Here is a 22,126-nt window from a genome sequence, read left to right as displayed (position 1 = left end):
TATCAACGCCATGTGTGTAGTAGCTAAGCCGTCGGGATGTTTGAGCTTTCTCGGAGATGGACATGTGGATGGTGGGTTGGATAGCGGCGCTGTAATAGTCCCGTTCATACGATAATGAGCGAGAATCCATCCATTGCCACACTGTCTGCCCAAATTTGACCTCCTCGGCAAACTCTCGATGACTTGGTTACTTCGAGGGATGTGGTGCTCGTCGCAAAGCTTGCAACACAGTGTCGCAGCGTCTTGTTGTCATGCCATCGAGTGCACATCAAGCCTTGATCCTGGCTTTGATGTTTATCTCGTTGACATGGGTGTTGGGATCCAACTACGGCCTCAGGGTTGGGGGCTGGTCTCCTCTGTCGAGCCGTTGGGTATCTCTTATCGGTCAGGCAGTCGACTCCCGACCGGCCTGAATTGTCCCGTTGACGAGCTTGCGGCTTCTGCCTGAGGCACAACTTTCGTCTGGCCATCCACGAATCCTTTGTGGCTGTCTTCCGGATGCAGGGGGCTAATTGGTATAAGGGCGCGCAGCAGGTTCGTGTGCTTAGCTATTGCTTGCGATGTCGAATTTCTCTCTTAGTTTTGGTAGTTGGAGAGATAGCGCGATTCGAACGTCCGGCCGAGAGAACGTGATCGGAAGCATCGAGGGGTTGGAGATGGTTGGTTGAGCTAAGCAGAATAACGGCACCGGCTGGGTCGAAGTTCGTAGACAATTATTGCGTTTATATATCCAATTCATGTTTCTGCAGACAGCATTAAACTACTGCTGCTTTCATGGCTGATCCAAAATGTCCATGTGAATTTGGTGGAAGGATGGGTTATTTGACGAGGGTGTGCGTGGGATGGTCGTACAAGATGTGCAGCTGCCGATGGACATGCTTGAGCGTGCATGTACGCGACGGTGTTGCGAAAACGACGTGTATTTCAGATTTGAAAGTATCAGCGTCCAACCATATATCGTTCTGTATTCGCTGAAGGGGTTGACTTTGCCATCTTCCAGGCTTTGTCTCACTTCCACTCCCGCTGCCGTTCAGTTGGGGGAATTTCGTATGACTTTTCATTCCATCTCTTTACATTCTCGGCCACTTTTACCATACCGTTATTGAGCCTTGACAGAGTGTCGGACGACTGCGGGTCTGCCGATACCTCGAAGTAATACTTTTCGGGATGCAGGCAACGACAAGGTCAGGAAGAGCACCGCAGATGTAGACCTGGGATTGCGAAGTGTTCAAGCGTTGCATCAAGCCGACAGACAAGCGTTGTCTCGACACTGTGATGATGATGTCGCTACCATATCAGGTGTTGCAGACGAGTATGCATCTGCGCCTGTCAATTCATGTCCCATTCATGGTGCTTTGCGATGCGCGAATGGCAGTTTTCATGCTCCTGGCTTCTTGGTCGTACGACGCAATGCGTTTGTCTGTTTTCCATCAAACATCACCGGGGGCCCAATGTTCTGCCAACATTCGGTCAAGACCGTCTGCCATGCCGTGCACCAAGTTGAGCATGCCCCCAGTTGACAGACTTCGGTTGCTCAAAACATCGAGAGTGACGAGGACGACGAACTCTGCGGCGCAACTGACCAGGTCGTGCTGTTGCGGTCTGGCTGTCCAGTTCCAAAGGACCAAAATGCGCTCTAGATCTCGTTACGAATCGTCGCCGATATAGCATCTTAATTGTATAGGGCTCCTGAGATCGGAATTAGAGATCGAGCCAAGAGCGCGCCTCGGCCCGCAATGAGCGCAATCCATCGTGCATAACCAGTGATGGCGCCAATGCACGATTGAGGCGTGGTTGACTCGCTTGTCGAGCAAACGAGATCAACTTCAGCCCATGGAAGCTCGAACACAAATATTCCCATTCAGCAGCGCCACACCCTTCTCGCGTCAACGCCGTGGAATTCAGCTTGCAGGCTGTATGAGGGTTTGACGGTACATTCATCGTCATTGTGATCGCTCACGACTTTCCAGAGTATGTCAAAGAGCTAGGAGTTTGAGTCTGCAGGATGCAAGCTGGAAAGAGGCTGCACCATGGTTTGATGGATGATCCGCGAAAGGGACATCCATACGCGACGACACATCGCCTGGCAGGGAGTCCAGTGAAGTGAGTGTGCAAGACTGGAAGAGGCGGTGCTACAGCGATGACGCGGGGATACAAGAGGGATGTCTACACTGCACATGTCAGCCAAACTTCCGTTATATCCATGGATGTCCTTCGAGGCCTGATATCTTTTAACCTGCCTGTTGTTCGCGTACAACCACCAGGTTCGGCAGTGGCTTCTTTGGAATCTGACGTCATTGCCACCACGATCGCAGGCACCACGACGACAATCCTTCGTCTTACCTTTCGTGCTCATTCGCGCCTATGCTAACGCGTACGGGGAAGTCTGTGCCAGCGTGGGGACCTTATTTCGTAACTCGCCTACTGCCACGACATGCGGAATTACTCTCTTGCAGCGTTGGTAGATACCATCTGGACCGGCGATATAAGGCCTGTCTGCTATCCGGCGACCAGCGGACTAGCCAGGGGGGTTGTTTCTCTAGAGGTCAAGAAGACTTCACGACGACGCTCCGTGGTGCTGTTATCTGCGTCGCCGTTGGGTCCTTGATCGCTAACGGCGATGATGTACACAGCCGTGCTCGTGGTATGCATCTCTACAGAAGAGAAAGTGGAGACACGGTGGTGAAAGGGGTGGATCCCAATATGTTGAACATGGCCGTGGTTCCTGAGCGGTGTTAGTGAGGTGGAAGCGTTTGTGGTACCGGCATAGGCGATAGGGCAGTGGAGCACAGGATTGCGACAAAATGCGGTCGTTCTAGTCGTCTTCGGCATGGGTGCCATGTGGGTCTCGTGATGTCTGGAACGCTGGATCTTTGCTAACTCGATTCAGTGGCTATGGCATTTGGCCGCACTGGGTCACGCTGCCGAGTCATGCTTGTGGAGTAATCGGAAGTGCCTGCACAACCCCATGAGGGAAGGTGAGCCAGCTGCCGCACGCTTGAACCAATCACAACCGGACAGTGACCGGCTCAGTCTTTCTTTCGACTTCGTGCCTACCAGATCAAGCAGCCCTGCTCTGGTCAATCTTGGTCAGGGAGGATGGGAGTCTTTAGCCATATCTCGAGGGGTACTCTAGCACGGCTGAGATATGCTTGGTCGTATTCGGCGGCTGCTGTCCGTCTGTTAGCCGCATCAAGCGTACCTGGTACAGGCACCGATGAGGGGGTGCCATGACCAGGACCAGCATTCAGCTTGAAGTGGTTCCCGCTCGATGGGTATTCAGCCATCGATTGCGGTGGGGCAACGACGGACGGATTCGATGATTTGGAAGAGGACGTGCCTGTGGTGTCCGCTTGAAGAAATGGTCAAGGCAGCTCGCCGGTTAGGCCCACCAGAGAGGAGACGGCAGCCTCAATTACCGATGGACCGGAGACCGCGATAGCGCAGGCAAGATCGGAGTCCCCTGCATCATCATCGTAAAGTTGCAGTCGCATCTTCCACCGGCACAAGAGCGTCTCAATGCGTTCGCAGCGCTCTCGCGACGTGTGCGCCATGCTTCTTCTCCCTGCGCCCTGAAATCCGCCGCACCTACCCGTCCACGCCCATGTCGGCCTCCACACCCGCACCCACGAGTAGCAGCCATGCAAGTGCAAGCAGCTCGCGCCGCGTGCCGCTGGACAAGCGGAAGCGCACCGAGACGAGCTGCGACAAGTGCAAGTCGCGCAAGCAGAAGTGCCGCAAGGAACCCGGTCAGGAGGCGTGTCGCTACTGCATCGTGCACAACATCGAGTGCCTGACGACGCAGCCGCGCAAGAAGCGCCTGTATGGCAGCGTCGAGGGGCTGGGCACCCGTCTGGCGCTGCTCGAGGCGCTGGTGAAGGGGCTGCTGCCGGAAGCCGACGTCTCGAGTACCGAGGCTCTGCGCCAGCTCGCGACGTCGCACGGCATCCCGCTGCCAGACGCGGCGGCCCACGACGCGCAGGGCGACCAGGACGACAGCGGCGAGGGTGAAGGCGACGACACGGTGTCGCTGCTCCCCGACCAGCAGGGCCAGGTGCAGTACATTGGGCCGGGCAGCTCGCTGTCGTTCCACATCAAGCTGCGCACGCTCGTGGGACGCGGCGCCCTACGCGAGTTTGTACTGTCAGTAACGCCCCTGCATGAAGCCCATGGCGACATCGACTGACTGCTCCACCTCTAGGTTTGGCAAGAACGCAGCCCAGGCATCGTCGCCCACCAGCAGCGACGACCAGCGCAGCCTGCCAGGCCCGACCGCCGCCCCGACCGCCCACAACTCCGTCGCGGTCCACGGCCGCCACCTGAACCCCAGCGAGCGCCCGAACCTCGAGCTGCTGATACGCGCCTTCTTCGAACACATACACCCGGACTTTCCCGTCCTGCATGAGCCCTCGTTCCGCGAGGCCTACGACGCGTGGCTGGCCAACCCCAGGAGTGCAGACCCGGCATGGCTGTGCACCTTTACGTGTGTGCTGCTGCTCGGTCGACGGGTGGCGCGCATTCCCTTTCCAGAAGACCAGGAGCGGCTGTGGTGGCAAAGGACGCAGACGCTCCTTCCTGTTGTCATCTTTACCTCGAGCATCACAGCCATACAGGCCCTGCTACTGGCTGCGATACACCTCCACAACACGAACCACCGGGACGCCTGCTGGAACCTGACGGGTGCCGCCGTTCGCATAGCGCACGCCATCGGACTGCACCAGGACAAAGTGAACGCCGGCCAAACACCGCTGGCCAGGGAGTCGCGCAAGATACTGTGGTGGACGCTGTACGCTTTCGAGACGATGCAGGTATCCTCCTACGACCGGCCGAGTGCCATTGAGAATCCTGGCGCAAAGACGAGCGCCCCTAACGAGAAGATTATCGGCGGCCCCCCGGAGTTCTTCGCATGCTCAACGCGCCTGTTCATACTGCTGGGCCTGACATGTCGCGCGCCCAAGACCGTCAAGTCCAACGCCAGCGATGAATCCTACGTTGGCCCCTTATCGCCCGCCGCCGGCGTGCTCCGGGATCTAGTCCGATGGAAGGAGCAGTTGCCCCGGCATCTCCAATACGAAGCCATAGAAGCCTCGCCCATGCAACGAGCCCTGATGCTGATGCACTGTGTATACCATTATACCATCATTGTCCTGTGCCGCTCAGCCCTGCTTGCCCGCGCTTCTACCCTGACCAAAACCGGCCAAGACTCCACAAACTCTGCTCTCACAGCCATGGCAGAAGCTTGCTCAGAGTCTGGCCGATCTCTGGCTAACATACTGCTGAGACTCGAATCTTTAGGCAAGTTCGATGCCGTCTACTCGTGTGACATTTGGTACACGCTTGCATCGAGCTCGGTACTGGTCCTTGATCTGGTATGCTTGAATAAGCTGGGTGGTACGGACATGTCCGAGTCCAGGATTCTGTTGTCTCAGCTCGCAGATCTGGCACAGCGACATAGGCGAAATCCATTCATGCCTGGTACCATTGAGAAATTTGCTTCCCTCGTCCCGGAGTTGCATTCCATGGCCGACTCCCTAGCTTCGCCCGTCAGATTTGCGGAACCGGAAATGGAGACCCACGACACCGGACCGCAAAGCTCGATCCCAGCGCAACAACTGTCGCAGCCAGACGCAGTACCGCACATGTACCATCAGTCACCACCGGGCGTGGGCACGTATATGTATGCGGATCCTATGCCAGGTCGTATATACCCAGACCAGGCGTACATGGCGCCCTCAATGCATCCTAATGCCCGGTTTGATAGAACGACGCAGATGCAGTTTATGGACTTTACCATCAACAACATTCATGAGTGGAATTGGGCGGATATTGGGACGATGATTGGTCCTGAGGGCGTTCCGAATATGCCTGGAAACCCTCATGTACATGGGCCACAACCGACGGGGCCGAACTAATCGCCGCCGACGAGGACGATGTAATCTTGAGAATATACCCCAAATGCGAGAGCGAGTTCAACTAAACATGACTGGATATCCTGACCAATGTGATAACTGGCTTCGAATGTTTACTCTTCCGTATCTCAACCAAGGTTACAACAACAGGGTCTACCATGAGTTGAGCACGAAAGAAAGTGCTTCTTGTTTCGTCCGCAACCACTCGCAAGTCTAACCTGGTCAGTCGAAGAATGAGTTTAGGACTGGTAGGGCTGAAAGCACGTGGCTTGGCAGGTCCGCACCAATCACATCTCTTGCTCGTACCCGCACTCGCACTCGTATCGCACCGTACTCGGACTTTGACATTGCCAAGAAGAAATGTAACAACGCGTACGAGACGGCGGAGCATACAGACGTACGCGTTGATGCAGGTACTAACAAGCAGAAAATGTATATTATGCTTGACGTGCTTCGTTGTACCATCTTACAACAGCGAAGATCAAGTCTTGACGCCGACCACTACGATCAAAACTACGACCGAAATACGATACGAATTGTACGAGACATTGACGAACTCAACACCATCTTCTTCACAACTTCAACATGGGGGTGTTCAATCTCCTTGATAAGCCCGTCTTTAGCAGCCGCTTCAAGTTCCCCATTCACATCGCTCAAGTCGTTCTCGTTATTCTCGCCATCGCCCTTACGCTTCCTCGTCTGTTCATTACCAATGTTCCGCGCACACGAGCAAGCACATACGCATTGGGCATGGTATGTTGAAACTTCCTAATCCGGCTACACCGTTGAGTATCGATCTGGTTACTAATACTTATGCTTAGGGTGCCAAATCCCTCATCCTACTCATATACCTCATACTTTCGGAGCATAGTCCACGTTTCCAGCGTTGGCACAGTTACAAAGCGCATGCCATAATCAGCTGTATTGAGGTTGTGTTCTGGAGTGTCGTTGCGGGGTTGATGTTTCAAACCAATCTCAGCTATTGCAAAGGGCCAACATGCGGTCTTAGTTGGGTCGTAGTCGTCATCGCCATCGTCATCGTGTGAGTTGGGTAGCTCCTTTCATTGACTCTTGAACTAACACATGACAGCAATTCTGAGATCATCGTCGCAGGAATCTGCATCAAAGAATTCCGCGCATGGAAAAGTGCAGGAAAGCCAAAATCAACGAGGCAGCAGCACACTCGTCGCCCCGCATTCGACGAGGAGGACGTGGTTCAAAGTAGAGTTGAGCGCCCGAAAGAAGTGCCAGTTCAAGCCGCCGAACAAGCGTACTTCCAGTCTGAGCGACGACACTCCCAACGCAGCCACTCCAGGCATCACGGCGAGTCACTATGGGAGACTCAGCGTACTCCGCGATCCCCCCGAAAGGAGCGTCAACACCATTCTCGTCGCTCCGAAGATCGTACACGCGAGCGGGAACAGCTTTCCATGCATGAGATGCAGGAGCCATGTTATGCTGAACATCAGCAATATACGCCAAGTGAGCCGCGGTACTAGTGTGAGCATTGTATACAAATGTCTATCATCACGATGATAATCTGAAAGACATCACGAACAACATCCGGCGTTGGTCATGATTTCTGGATGCTCTCTATGTGTTTCCAAGGCGTTGGAGTGTATGGAGGGATTGCAAACGGGTGTATAGGAGTACAACGATCTGTACCAAAATTATCATGTATGCGTCTAGATGTTAGCCTTTCTGGAAATCAAGAGCGAGAGTAAACATTTCTACGTTGAAAAAATAGAAGACGCATGAGATACCGATGGGAGCTTCCAGCGACGTGGGATTCTGAACAAGTCCTCTCGATCTGAGTAGGGGTATATGATGAATACGCGGATTATGACACTGTCAAGCTGCTGCAAGGAAAAGGCATGTCTTTGTCAAATCCTTGCAAAGTTGAACAGTTTCCGATGTAGATCAACACTGTCGCACATCTCGCCGCTTTATCATGAACCATCTGTTCACCCATAGTGTCATGTAGTCGCCCTGTCGTGGTCTTTCCCACCACATTCGTTCATTCTACACGCTCGAAATATGAATATGCCTCATTTACGATATCTATTCCTGTTCTGCTTCATAGCCAGTCTACATGACCAAACACAAATTTAGCAACAGTGATTCGACGAATTTTGCCCGATCCGATGTTCCTGGCGTTCTCCTAGGCTCGTAGACGAGTGTGGCTGCATCGGCGTCCGTGTCTGCCCCTGCTTCTTGTGATGTGCGCACGGCACGGTTAGGTGTTAAGATTGTGCCTTCGGATCGTGCTTCTTAAAGGTCAGTTGTGTAGTGGTTGTATTATAGGGCAGGATGAACCCCTCATACCAGAGCTTGCAGTAGGAAGGGGCGATGTCATAGCGAGATAGTACTGAAGTGGAGTTGGTCGGCAGAGAAGAGATGATTCAATTAATGTCGGATACCTACAACACGAGTTAATGTGATAGCGATACATATCAAGTATCTCGGTGACGAAAGTCGCGAGGCTGAGGATATTCGGCCCTCTAATCCGGCTGTGAATGCGAGATACGAGTCGGGACGACCGTGGCCAAGCAAGAGGTGCAAGGCCAGCGCGTGGTTTGGAAGAAGTGAATTGTCAGCAGGTCAAGATATAACCTGGTTATTGGACTTGATATGTAGCGAATGACCTCGTCTCCATGATACTATGTAAACGAATCGCTGCTTCTCATCTTTCCACGTGCTCTGCTTCCCTTCTCATCTACCGTACAAACTGCGCTTTCTTACGACGTGCGCGATGACGGCCTCCGGTTGGGTGAATACGCGTGACGCTGTTCGACAAAAGCCTCAACCTTGGCCTGAGCGTACACCTCTGGCGGTGATGCGATGTATGCATCCAGTCTCCCGCAGGCGGACAACCCTGAGCGCCAAGGATACCATGGCCGTCTTCTGTACTAGACTGACAATCGAAAGCGACTGAATGTGCGTTGCCGTGTACCAGCCATTGAATGCATCTGCTCATGCTCTTACCGTAATCTCCTCTCAACCATCCAACAAGTCCAGCCAGAGCACTTTCTGCTCTTTGAAAGACTCATCCTCGATAACACCGCGGAACGCGACCTCGGCCTCCAACATTCCTGCTTCGACGTCTCCCTGTCCCATCTCTTCTTCCTCGTCACTGCCACAGCTATCGTTGCGCTTCTCTAATGCGTCAAGCATGGCCCCGCCCTTGGTCTCAAGCTCTTCAATACGCTCATTAGCCAACGCCAGTGCTTCTCTCAGGGTAGACTCGGTGTCTGCGGCGGCTTGTGTAGTGGCCGAGGTGCCCTGAGATGTGTACCTATGCAGCGTGGCCTTCAAGCTCAGATTGCGCTGCTGCACCTTGTCCTTGGTACGGTCGCTCTTCTTAAGACGGGCGATGGTACGCATAGCATCGTTGAGCTGATCGACAAGCTTGTCATGCGCGGAGACGAGTATTTGGAAGCGCGAGTAGAGTTGCCCGCCAGCTGTCCTATCCTCTTCATGGCGGAAGCGGAGATTGGCATTTTCCTGCTCGATCTCAGACACAACGCAAGTTTGGTGCTCAAGGTCCTGATGGGCGGCCTTGAGGTCCTGTTCCTGCTCCAGAGCGAGCGAGCGCCAGTTGTCCCGGTCACGACGGAGCCGAGCTGTAAGTGATTGCGCCCAGGATAGTTCACTTAGTAGACCTTGCTTCGATCTCGACGTTGTCTGTGGCGACTTTGGCGATGGGAGGGAGTGTTGGTAGCTGGTGGTGAAGGTTCCCTCACTTGGTAGGCGAAATTCCAGCGTCAATGGGCTCGTAGGCGCGGAGGCATGTCGCGTAAATGATCTGAAAAGTCGCGACTTTGGGTTTGCGTTGACGATATGCGCTTCGGAAACAGCGGCTGGCATTTTTGGCGTTGTACCTGCTGGTGTTCGGGTACCAAGGGGATGTGACGAGGGTTGCATATAATGGTGGTACTACAAAGAAAGTGAGACAAAGAGATGGTCTCAGGTGTGGACGTTAATATGTACAGCCAGCAAACGGGTGTGCAGTTTGAATGTGGGGTTCAACCCTGGGTGACTGTCGCTGCAGGTCGCGTGTTGTACGACGCGTGTCCACGTGCGAGCGCGATTGGATTGCGCGCTGCTTCCGCATTCACCTCGGGCATGTACAGTACGAATCTACGAGATACGCAAGTAGAAATGGAAAGATCACCCGAGGAACGTATGAAGACGTGGTGGAAATATGATGGAATTCAAATTACACGAATCATAGGAGACACGATGACGAAGATGCTGTTACTTACCAGGCGCTCTGATGCGACAAATACAAGAGAATGTATGCAACATCTCACAGAGCTACGGCTGCCGCAAAAATGCCCACAGCACCCACCATCGCCATCGCATTCGGGAGAGATCCAGCAGGTGCCAAACCAGTGCTCGGCGTCGAGGCGGCACCGGATTGAGACCTCGAAGGCGATGTCGGTCCTGTTCCTGATGCCGAGCCAGTGGGTGATGGCCCTCCAGTCGCTGAGGCTGATCCTGGATAAGACGCACCAGTTGCGGTGACTAGTGCAACTACCTGATACGCCTCCATCTCCTGTATCTCGCTCTGCGACAGGACGCTCGTGGACGCGACCTGGTCGGCCTGGTCCGGGACGTATCCGCTCTGGGTGACGTCGCAGGTCAAGTCTGCCGTTGACATTGCGCCCTGCCAGCTGCAGGCCATGTCCATTGTCCACGCGCCTGGAGTCGGGTCCGTGAGGTGCATCTCGTACGTCTCGGGGCCTTGTAGGATGGTATACGGCTCGCAGAAGGAGTAGTCCTCGTTGGAATCATCGTCCTGGCGGCGCATGCGAGGCGCGGGTGTAGGCGAGGGAGTCTCGGAGGGGTCGTCTGTGATCGGTACTGGCAGTGTTAGTGCAATCTCTCGCGACAGGTGCATGACGTACGGAGATCAGACGGCACGACTGACACGCCGACTCCATCTGAGGGACAGCTGTTCTCGTAGGTTGTTGCGCTCGCATCCGAACCGAGCACGGTGAGGGTGCTGTCGAGTTGGAAGAAGTTGAGGATCGTCGCGGACTCTTGCGCAATGGCAGCGCCGGCGAGGAGCGGGATGTAGCTGGAGGGACGCATGTTGGATGACTGGCGACGGCTGATGGAGAGGCATCGCTATCACGGTGGACTGGGCCTGAAGTTATACATTCTCTGCCTGTCGAAATCAATACTTCGTGGTGCCACCGACGCCACCATGCCTTGCAATGTTAGGCGACGAATCGCGGCCGCGGTGTGCCTGGCGTTGGTGATGATGCATCAGCAAATACGAGAGGCAGCGAGACGCGCTACCTGGATTTGTTGCTTCCTAAGCTCAGGGGCGCGCGTGGCTGAACTGTGACCGACTCATAATGGCAGAGATGTTACGGTAGCATGGTAGCACTGTATCCGAGGAATGACCAGACACCCAGCCCTGGAGGTGTCTACATCGCTCTAGAATGGTGTTTACTTCTTTCCCAGCCAATACAGAATCTAGCGTAATCAATTGGTTTCTTTTCGGCATGAGGCGGTGGGAACAAGGGGAGTGTGGTGATGAAGGGTGCGAGGTTGGGGTCGTGACACGCATTGACCCGACTTCAACGCACCGCACTGATGTCACAACAGAGAAGAGAGTGTGAGGGCTATGTAGCAGCTGAAATCTGGGCGTGCACGTGTGCAGTCATGTCACAACATGTGGAGAAAAAGAAGCCCACGCTCGATTGGCTTTTGCATCGTCGGGCAAAAAGAAAGATATTTTGCAAATGGCAAAAAGAGACATTCCGACACCGGGAATCGAACCCGGGCCTTGCCGGCACTGCGCTGCAACAGCGAGCTTACTCTGCGATGAGAGCGGCAAATCCTAGCCACTAGACCATATCGGAAATTGATGGAAAGAGGAAACAATTAGACATATATAACTCCAGCAAAACTTTTCCGACGAAAATTGAGGGGTTGGATGAAGTTTGCCGGACACGAAAAGTTGGCAGACAGCAGGGTGGATCGCGAACGGGCTAGGACCGCAAGTCATCCATCGTTGAGTCACTATCGTATGGGCTAGAAAAAAACTGGTCATCATTCATTACGTCGTTATCAAGCAGCAGCGCAGTGGACAGCCCAAACCGCCCAAGTAGGCTGAAGGTCAACAGCGTCGACGACAATCCCATAGCAACCCGAACCCACACATCGACAATTTGAACACGAAAGAAACATACAATCATCCCGTCACCGGCGTATCTGCTCTCCCCGGCAATGATTGCGCGATGGGCGCCAACCCTAGCAGCTTCATGCCATTCTCCAGCACGACTGTAGTCGCCTCATAGAGCGCCGCCAGACCGGGGGTGACTTTCGCATCCTGATCGCCATCAGCCTCCTCCGGAAGACATTCAGCAAGCTGCTCAGTCACACTGGCGAGATACGTAACAACACCAGCCGGCTCGAGCGAATGGTAGGTCGCATTCACGACCTCCGGGTACTGAGCCAGAATGCGCAGAAGATTGGCCGGGTCTTCTTCAGCTGACACTTCGTAATCTTCATCCGAGAGTTCAGCTGCGGCGTCAGCGCCTTTGAGCAATCGGCGGAGCTTAGCCAGCCAGTACTGCAGATCCGGGCCCGACCCAAGCTTGAAGGAAGCCATCGCGCTGGTATCGAAGGCATGTGTTGTGGTCAGGCGAGTCGACAGCTCTTGCACGAGCAGGGACGATGTCGCGAGTCCTTCCCTGACATCATCCAACCCACCTACCACTTCGAGCTTCTCAGCATCGGCTTCCGACAACGCAGTCATCGCTTCCTCACATGCGTCCAATATACCCTGCGGCTTGTACCCTCTACCAAGCGTTGTCGCCATTCTCGATACCTCACTAAACTTGACATGCTGCAGCTTATTGGCGAGCTCCTTCATGTCCATCGCCTCCAACACCTTGATGAGCTGAGTGAAGTGGACGCTATTGTCGCTGGCAACCACATACACCATCTTGTCGAAGGGGTACTTCCTCGAACGCTCCAACACCGCGGCGAGGTCTCGGAGAAGGTACGTGCTGCTACCAGAGCGGTCGCGAATAATGGCCGTACCAGCCTTCGCACCAATGTTCTGCATGTGGATAATCTGAGATCCTCCACTCTCTTCCGAGATACCCTTCTCCTTCAGCATTTGCTCTACTTCCACCATAGTCTCAGGCTTGATCTGCGACTCGCCAGAGTACTCATCGAAGCGCACACCAAGGCGCTCGTAAAACCTGGTGTAGTTGTCGATATTGGCATCTCGCACACGCTTCCAAAAGGCCACAAGCTTCTCGTCACCCTCTTCCAGCTTCTTGAAAGCCTCATTGCGTTCTGCAAAGATGCCCTTGCTTTCGATCTCGGCCTGCGCTTCGCCCTTATCTTCACCTTCCTTTGCCATTTCGTCGCGCGCTGCTTTACTCGCCGCTTGTTCCGGCTTGAAGTCTTCCTCAATCTTGTGGTAGACCTCCAGGAGGTGTCCGACCGGGTCCTCGTCGTACGCCTCCTCCGAGCCGTACTTCGACCAACCAACGTACAACAACGCGATCGGCTTGCCCCAGTCGCCGAGATAGTTGATGCGCGTTACGTCCCATCCCATCGCCTCGTAGAGTCGGCCAATGCATGCGCCGATGATTGTGCTTCGTAGGTGCTTTCCTTGGAACTCGCTGGTGATATTCGGGGAGGAGAACTCGACGACGAGCTTTTTGCACGCATGGCTAGAAGACAGGATGGAGCCGTAAGCGTCTTTCCGACTTGAGATGTAGGGTAAGAGGAGGCGGGTTAATGACTCTGGCTTCACGAAAACACGAAAATGAACACCCTCTAGAAATGGCAGGATGAAGAGGGGATGGTCGATTGGAAACTAGGCTGACTTAGCGATTGCTATGTCTTACGTTGTCAAACGCGGAAGGTACGTACCTTCTTCATAAGCCCAACAGCCACTTCTTCAGCTTTAGCACCAGGCTGGAGCTTCGGGAGTATGACCGCCAGGTCGCCATTGAAGATGTTGTTTGGCCATTGGATGGATTTGTAGGCTACGTTGATGTCACAGTCGACAGCACCTGCTAGTACTTCAGCGAGGTAGGTGCGGTACACGTCGAGCGGATTGGCAAGCACTTCCGCGTTGTTGACCCCAGGCATAGGGACATTGAGGTTCAAAGCACTGAGTGCATTTTTGAGCGTCTCCATTTTGATCCGTGTCTTCGCTAAGTTCTCTTCGGACTACAGCGTCTGGAATGTGTTCCAGCTAGGCGCTTCAAAACGAGGCTTTCATAATACGATACGTACCAAGCGATGGGTCAAACGGAACGGAGCCTTATGGCACTTACGGTGGGACTGACAGCCTAAAGTGCTCACCGGTGAAACTTCTCAGCCTCATCATTGAAGTGCAGGCTGCCACGTCGACTCAAACAGCAAATCTTGGACTGTCGTGTTTCTCTGCAATTGGTCTGCGTCATGCACCTCATCAGCCACGATCGATGGGATGAACGTATGAACCGACTTGGAACTGCACATATCATGGGTTTTAACACTGATCTGTTCTATTGATTTGCCACTTCGTGTTTGAGAGAGCGGGGTCGAGACTACGACCTCGCTGTGGCCAATAACATAACAATCTTCATTCATCTTGGATCATCACTTTTGATGCAACCATACGCCACAAACTCACTGAGACAGTTGAACAGCCTCAATTTTCTTGCTTCGGCTCATCAGCATTATCTTGACCACCTGCGTACCGCGCCTTCGTAGACTACTATTGAGACCGCCTCTAATGTGGCAAAGCATCTCCCTTTACCCCCGATTGCTCACACTTCCACATCCGCTTCGTACGTACAGCAACAGTATCACGCGCCCACAGTGAGTACACTAGTCCTTCCACAACATGTCGTACGGGATGGGCGGACCTCATTTGAACAGAGTCGAACCTGATGCAGGATTTTAATCGCGCAGGAAACTCGTTATGGGGTTCTTGAGCGCGAAGAAAGATATGATGGGGCCGATTGGACCAAGGTAGTCATGCCATAAGCACTGCGACGTCGGTGTTCCACTACATCATCTAAGGTCCGGTGAGACTTATTCTTTTTCGCATTGGTCCTCGCCGCGTGATCAACAACTGTCGAGCTGCTTCAATGCATCAGCCTCCGCGCTATCTATGCAAATTTAGAATTTTGTGAAGCATCCTAGGGTCGCGAGGAATCTCGAGGCGTTGGGCTCCGCGGTAAGATTATTTAGGCGGCCATGACAAGCTCTCGCTCCCGTCTTCCGATAGCAAAAGTGGGTACTGCTCCACCCAGCGAAGCCCCACAACCCAAACACAACCATCACCATGCATACTGCTATATCGCTTTCTAATTGGGAAGGGGAGAGGCCGCCTCAGCCCTACTTACGAGAGTGTTACGCATAGACGTATCCAGGTAGTACTCATTGTGATTTTTTAAAACTTCGTCGTCGGACCACTGCTCATTGCTAAAGCACATGAGCACCTAAAACACATGCAGGAAGTTTCTACAGAAGAAGTTGGATGCCGAAGCTGCATGTGTCTGTCATGAAGAATGATACGCGTCGGAGGCATCGTGCGCATGCCAAGATAGACGCATTGCGTTTTGTCTTGCAGCACTTGATGCCCTAAGAAGCCAGGAAAGCGAAGCATATAGCCGGCTTCCGATCTCTCGAAGGAATCACTCGCAGACATGTACGTGGGAGCAACCTCAGAACGTTTTGATCCAATCAGTAGCATTGGGATCTAGCGGTAGGCGGATCTTACTGCATGGAGGACGTTGGGCATCTGACTGCGACTCTTGGACTATGCAGGTCGAGTTGTGAATCACAGTAAACGTACGTAGACGTAGTACTACCGACGAGCGGCACTGAGGTGGTCGGGAAATCTATGGCTAAAGCGCGGGCATGCCAGGGCTACCAGTATGGCCAAATTAGGAAACTAGAGATAGTACGTCGCAATTCCCAATGAACGCTCACGACGCGTGAGTCTTACACAGAAAACTTTTGGGCGTGATAGTATCATGGTATAAAGGAAACTTCGAGATCAGGTTACGTATCGCTATTCTGTTTACATTACATTCACAGCTGATCTGGACGGAGTTGCACTGTTTCCTTCCCATATTCTCGAAACGCTGGTGTTTTAAAGCCGAACGTGCTTCACGAATACATCCACGACAGTGCCACATGCCCAGGATCTGAGCACCGTACACCTAATTGCCGGTTCCACTTGTAAGAATTGACATCGAAGCCCGCTACGGAACCGCCGCAATTTCATGTAATCAACCGGTACCATACCAAGTGCTTATTGGCTCCGCCGCTGTATAGCCATGCGCGATGCTGGGACCTTTGATTGGCACGATCTAGGCAGACCGATGTCTCGGTTGCTAACCGAAATTTGTGGAGGTAGCCCCCGTGTCGAACGAGTCGAGCGAGCTACCGCACAGATTCGAGATTGAGCAGCAGATGGTCGTACTTGAACCCGCGTCGTTTTGCAGTATGCGCATCTCTCAGATCCACATCCTGGACAAATAGTGCTTGAGATAGGTATGCCTGATTTTCCGCAGCGACACTGTGAAGTTAGACTTGATCGGCGGAATATCGCGGGAGGCGTCCACTCACACAATGCCATATATAGACGTGGCTTTTCTTGGTCTATATTGGTGTGAGTTATGTACGTCTCCATTCGTGGATCGCTCGCGTCTCGTACATACCAAGGCCTGAGTGGGTGGAAGATGAGACCTGGTGCATAGATGTAAGAACGCCGTCTCTCTCACCATCGGAAAGGATGTGTACCTCTTCACCGGGCTTGATCGGACAGCCATTGACGCAACATTGCTCCGCGTACCTTGCATATCTCTGACTGACTATTTAAGGTGTTGACACCTCTGCGAGAAGATAGATACACGAACGACTTCTCTGAATTGAAAAAAAGCTTTCTCCCTTTATAGGTATATGTGCGTTTCACCGCTTGCACTACAGGAGTGAGGTACTACGTCTTCGGCGAGGTCCGCTCTAGTCGTAAGTTGTGTTACCTGTCATAGCTGTAGTATGAAATCGCACGAAGACGAGCTTTCCGTCTGGCATATGCTAAGAGCGAAGGCGGGGTACCGCATACTGACCGTGATAGAAGAGATCAAAGAGATCAACAGCCAATAGCAAGGAATTTACTAGGTACGCAGTGTCGTACATCTCCGATTTTCGGATATTTTGCGGTACATAATGCGAGTATGTCCGATCTTCTGGGCCGTCTCGAGCACAGCATTGATAGCTAGAAGGAAGAGATAACCTACCTAGGTATGTGCAAACCGACACGGTGTCAGGTGAATGCATGTCGGCGATTAGCCACGTGTGATGAGCGATCTGTGGTCTGAGACTTTCTGGACGGCTTGCATCCACTCGTTCGCTCTTTTGCTATCAAGAGTTGTAGTGAACGGGGTCATGATCGAGGGGTGCCGGCGTCGTGTGGAGACCGCTAGTTTTAGCGCGAACCTTGGAAGACTTGCATCCAAGCGCGAGCGGATGCACTTATGCACCATAGAAGATCGCCCGGAACATTCTCTATATGCTGGCTCATATCAACAAGGATAGTTAGTTATACGTCATGCGAACCTGCTGGCTTTCGGGATCAATTGGCACAGCGTACTACCTAGGCAGACAACCTCCGCCAAACCTCCGGGATCGCGCTTCACACAGTGGGGAAGGATGGGAAGAGCATCTGATTCCGGAACGTGCTTGTTGATTTGACGCGCGGCATGTTCTCCGATGATAGATGTGTACATGAAATATTTGAGAGTCGTAATTGACTACGTGAAGAGACGAGCCTATAAGCCTTTATGTGACATCGGGAGAGCATCCATTCGTACAACGCTAAGTGATGATTGATAGCAACAGAACCGTGACCCAGAGCTCAGCGGTCTTCCGAGACCAAGTTAGCATGTAGATATCTCAGCGCAAAAAAAGCAAAAGTTGAGAAATTGTGTGAGCACAAACATCGATTGACAAATGCGTGCCTGTACTAGACACCTGTAGCGACTGGCAAAACTTGCGAGCATGCCGAGCTATCTGCATCGTATCAGTATGATCGGATAATGATGAAGACTTCTGGCGAAAACTTGCCTTCGACGTTTTTCCCATTGCGTGACTTCTTCAAACACAACCGGGGAACGATATAGTGAACAACGCCATACAGAACGTTAATGATCCATATCGAGAGTGGAAGTGCAAGTCCTAAGATGCACAAAGAGATTCCAAAGTTGCGTGGGCTTCGTTCGAACGACGTAAAGATAGGCTGATCGGCGCTAAAATACTGTAGCGCCACGAAGAAAGGCGTGGTGATCCATATCATCTAGGAAGATTAGTGTCTTGAATAGTTATCACCGTTATAGCACTTACGAGAACGTTGGTGCGAGTGGTTTTGCTCGTGCTCTGTGCGGTCAAGTTGTTCTCCCGATTCAAACCTTGCATATCAAGTGTCAACTGTTGCATCTCGCGGCTTATGCACTGTGTCTCGAGATTTACACTATACGTTTGGCGTTGAATGTTGGTGCTTTCGGTATTCGTAATGTAGGCTTGGCGCTGAAGTTCGTTGTTCTCTTTGTTAGTCAAGTGTACTTGGCGTTGAACCTCAATGGTGTCAAGGTTCATTCGATTGCTTTCGAGATTTAAATATCGACTTTCAAGTTCCATGCGTAGTTTCAGCTGCTGCGGAGTCAGAATTGCCTGTATGCATATGTAGGAATAACGTACGTTCTTTGCAGATACTGCACAGTCAATGACCAGAGCACTTAGTGTACCCTCATGGTTCACCAACTCCCTGAACGAAGCCTTGATACTCTTGATATACAGCCTTCCATGAGTATTTCGAATGTCACTAAAATAGCTGATGTCTCCGTCGCGGCCGCTGAACTCCTTCCAAGCCCGAGTTGCGAGGGCGAGCTGCGATTTGACGTGCCGCAAGAGTCCAGACATCTTGACGATGCTGTTGGATAGCTGCGTAACGCTCTGTTGTGGTTCGTCGTAAGACACTTCCGTGATTGCGCATCGGAACTGTTTCTGCTGGAGGATCAGTCAGATAAAGGTACGATTGCCCGCGTGCAGTATAAGAACTTACCCAAGATGCCACGCATTCCTGTAACACTCCCACAAGATATGTGTATTCATGAAGAACAAAGGCGATCCAGACGTCAAAAACTCGGAGAAAATAGACTCGTGGATCACGGATGGGGTATTCCGCATATAGGCCGTGCTCCACACCCCGGGGTGCGAAGATATCTTCTTTGGGGATCGCGCAGTCATCCTCGTTATCTTCCTCGTCGCTAGCTTCTCTGTCCAACTCATTTCCTGCATCGGTCTCTTTCTCTGATGTCGGTGTGGGACCGCCTTTTGAGAAAGCGTACCCGACCCATTTGGAATAGTCCCAAATGCACAAAACCAGGGAAATATGTGATTTCTCGATGAAGAACCGGTTCGGTCCGTCTGTGGTCTTTGAATCGGAATCAGGTAAAGGTAGATCCAACCAACTCTCCGCCTCTGCTTTTGGATCACGACCTTTCCACTGATTACTTGAGCTAGACACTTCTCGTAGGGTCAGATACGGAAGATGGAGCTCTAAGCGAGGGGTAACAAATCCAATGACCCTCTCGTATACCCGAAGCGATGTGGCGCCGGAGATGTGTTTCGCAAATGTATCCCTTAGCGTATCGACCTGGTGACAGGCTGATGTGCGTGCAATTGCCAGGAGTGATGCCGGGTTCAGATTGTGGATTCGGATTTGCCGGTAGTCAGCGTTCGCAAGGTTTGCGACACCAAAGCGTGGGAGCTCGAGGTGCTGGCGCAGCTCGTCTACGGTGAGAACTTCGGGGTATTGGCGGCTTTTGTTTGAGCCACGCTCGCGATCATCAAGCCAAATTTCGGGTTGCGCTCGCACCGCTTTCGTTCCGGTCCTGGTTTCGCAGAATCTCTGGATGACCTTGGTATTCCAGCAAGGAGAGGAGCTTTCGTTGTCCTCTAGGAAGCTGTCCAGGAAGTCTCTCTCATTTTGTATCTCCTCCCTGAAGTCATCGAAGGAACTGTCGTTGTATTCCCGACAAGCAAACGATTTGGGATGTAGAGGTCGCACTGCTTTACTGAGTAGGCTACGACCGCCATGCGAGGGACGCATTTTGAACAGGATCTGTATGAAGTTCCTTGGAAGCGCGTTACGCAAACCTGTGCTCGGGCGAATTTGATAGCTATGAAGCCCTTGGAATGTAAAGCGGCTTTCTCTCTAAATCCGAATTTATCATAGTTGTGTAAGTTCCAAGTTGATGATAGATCCCGGATGACTGGAGCAGGTCCCGAAGCAGCTGAAAGTGTGCGAGTTGCCCTGCGTTTAGGATGAGAACCGTGGCCAATGGAAATATAAGTGGCGCTCCCAAGGATCTTGTAGCGGCGTCGCAGACGCTTTACACCTCATACAACTCAAGATCTTATAGTGATAAAGAGGGCAGTGTTTACTTTGTGAACTGCTTGCAACAACTATGTGGCGAACCACTAGTTGCTCGAGTTGCTATATCGGCCGTGTGACAGTCTTCTTCACGGCCGTCCCGTATCGCCTAGAAGGCAAACATGATACCCATCGTGCAACGGCCACGTCGCTCACTCTGAATCAGCCTGTGAGGGCCCAAAGCTGCATATAGGGGCGTATTGTCAGATCTTGGTTGTCAGGCGATATCGCAAAGCCAACACTGCTATATCCCAGTAAATCCATAGGCCGGCTTCAGGGCTGGTGACAGCAAGTGTACGAGAGGTACGTGGTCGTTTCATTTGTCGGTTTCATGAGGCGGAGTATAATGTATGCGCCATGTCGTGTCGGTCTTTGGTTGTAGTAGTAAGGCATTCATCAGCCTCATCAAATTCTTCCAGTCAGGAACGATGTTGCGTCACCCTGCATGGGAGGACTTAATGACAACGCACCCCGCAACTCTTACAACGAACCTCAAGTCCGATTTTAACCGCACACACAGCCGCTTGGGCGGAAGCCATTGGGTTGCCATACTTTGCATGATGTTTCGGTTAGTATTTCGCCTTCTTTGACCACACGCGTGCTCAAAGAACACGCTTTCCACGAAGCGATCCGCTTTAGCGTTGTGATTCAAGATCTCCAAGACAGCCCTATGAGCCCGAGCTCGTCGGCGCACTGCATATGTGACTGATGTTAGCAATCGGATAGTGAAATTTGAGAAGCCCCAGCAGAGCTGCCTCGGTAAGCCTTGTCTAGATATACTTATTCTATAATCAGGTGATGTTGGGCTGGGGCAATTGCGCATGACTTTTGCCCGACATGCTGCAGTCGCGCCCGAGAAGCCACCACCCCACCACCCCTTCACGCCGTCCTCGTTTTCTACCGGATGTAACGGGTATCGACGTCATCCGACTACTTCACCGGAATTAGGCAGGCTGTGCATCCGTGTATTGCTTTTTGTATTCCCATCACTTACCAATTTAGGCTTGGTGTGGAAGTATGAACTCGAACTGCGCTGTAAGTCAAGAGGTCTTCCTAGATATGTTGTAAGCGTATGAAAATACACAGTTGCATACAAAGGCGCCGTCGTCTAAGACTATGAGTGTGAGACTTTTGCCGTACGCTACAGATGTCCCGAAATCTGAAATGTGCAATACGACTGGGAATTGTAGAGCGATAATAAAATTATAGATTGAAGAGAAAGGTATTGACAAACAGAGCCTGAATAACAGAATCGCAGTACGGAAAGATAGAGCTTGGAAAGATAAGAGATTATCGCGCATGACAAACGAGTGAAGTTCAGCCGTCGGTACGTAGAGGTTGTCATCTCGGCTGTCGCGTTGAGGCTGACTCCTTGTTGCGAGCTTCGTGGAATATAATACAGGTCAATCATGTCCAACATAGGCGCACGATGGCTAACACTTTCTTAGGTGTCAACGGGTTTGGACTTTGAGAACATGACAATTACCGCAGCGGCCGTACCCACAGGATGGACAACCAGCGCTCCTATACGGTATAGAAGAACATCCACAATAGCAGCATTGCCACACATAAGTGTGTTTGGGCTTCTTCGCCTGTCATTGTAAGTTAGCTTCACAGATGCAAGATGCCCCGTTTACGTACCAATGCCACTGCTGTGTTACCAGGATGTTGAGGACGTTCACGATGTAATGATAGGCCCGTCGCTGACAGATCACCAGAATTCATATGGCAATAGTTGTCACCA

At 52.4% G+C, this 22,126-nt stretch overlaps 4 protein-coding genes and 1 non-coding gene across 5 annotated transcripts; 1 reads left to right on the top strand and 4 right to left on the bottom strand.

The window, feature by feature from the left end:
• Positions 1 to 3,604: 3,604 nt before the first annotated feature.
• J4E87_007413 (uncharacterized protein) lies at positions 3,605 to 5,912 on the top strand (the record flags this gene model as incomplete). Its single annotated transcript, XM_049379008.1, has 2 exons — positions 3,605 to 4,143; positions 4,202 to 5,912. 2 exons carry the CDS (start codon positions 3,605 to 3,607, stop codon positions 5,910 to 5,912), a joined length of 2,250 nt encoding a protein of 749 aa, XP_049231278.1.
• A 2,994-nt stretch (positions 5,913 to 8,906) lies between these two features.
• Positions 8,907 to 11,006, bottom strand: J4E87_007412 (uncharacterized protein; the record flags this gene model as incomplete). The annotated part of the gene is made up of 3 exons (XM_049379007.1): positions 8,907 to 9,593; positions 10,261 to 10,775; positions 10,820 to 11,006. The coding sequence occupies 3 exons, from the start codon at positions 11,004 to 11,006 to the stop codon at positions 8,907 to 8,909; spliced, it is 1,389 nt and encodes a 462-aa protein (XP_049231277.1).
• A 675-nt stretch (positions 11,007 to 11,681) lies between these two features.
• On the bottom strand, positions 11,682 to 11,785 carry J4E87_007411. The gene has a single exon. It is a non-coding gene; the product is annotated as a tRNA-Glu (tRNA).
• A 332-nt stretch (positions 11,786 to 12,117) lies between these two features.
• Positions 12,118 to 14,087, bottom strand: J4E87_007410 (uncharacterized protein; the record flags this gene model as incomplete). The annotated part of the gene is made up of 2 exons (XM_049379006.1): positions 12,118 to 13,761; positions 13,818 to 14,087. The coding sequence occupies 2 exons, from the start codon at positions 14,085 to 14,087 to the stop codon at positions 12,118 to 12,120; spliced, it is 1,914 nt and encodes a 637-aa protein (XP_049231276.1).
• A 3,883-nt stretch (positions 14,088 to 17,970) lies between these two features.
• On the bottom strand, positions 17,971 to 20,058 carry J4E87_007409 (uncharacterized protein; the record flags this gene model as incomplete). The annotated part of the gene is made up of 5 exons (XM_049379005.1): positions 17,971 to 18,243; positions 18,291 to 18,398; positions 18,510 to 18,599; positions 18,645 to 18,953; positions 19,081 to 20,058. 5 exons carry the CDS (start codon positions 20,056 to 20,058, stop codon positions 17,971 to 17,973), a joined length of 1,758 nt encoding a protein of 585 aa, XP_049231275.1.
• Between the last annotated feature and the right edge of the window lie 2,068 nt (positions 20,059 to 22,126).

The sequence above is a fragment of the Alternaria ethzedia genome (assembly GCF_023757985.1).
Source record: "Alternaria ethzedia strain BMP 0044 chromosome Unknown scaffold_20, whole genome shotgun sequence".
NCBI classification, from domain to species: Eukaryota; Fungi; Ascomycota; class Dothideomycetes; order Pleosporales; family Pleosporaceae; genus Alternaria; species Alternaria ethzedia.
The sequence above is the reverse complement of the archived record's forward strand: the minus strand, read 5'-3'. Positions and strand labels throughout refer to the sequence as shown.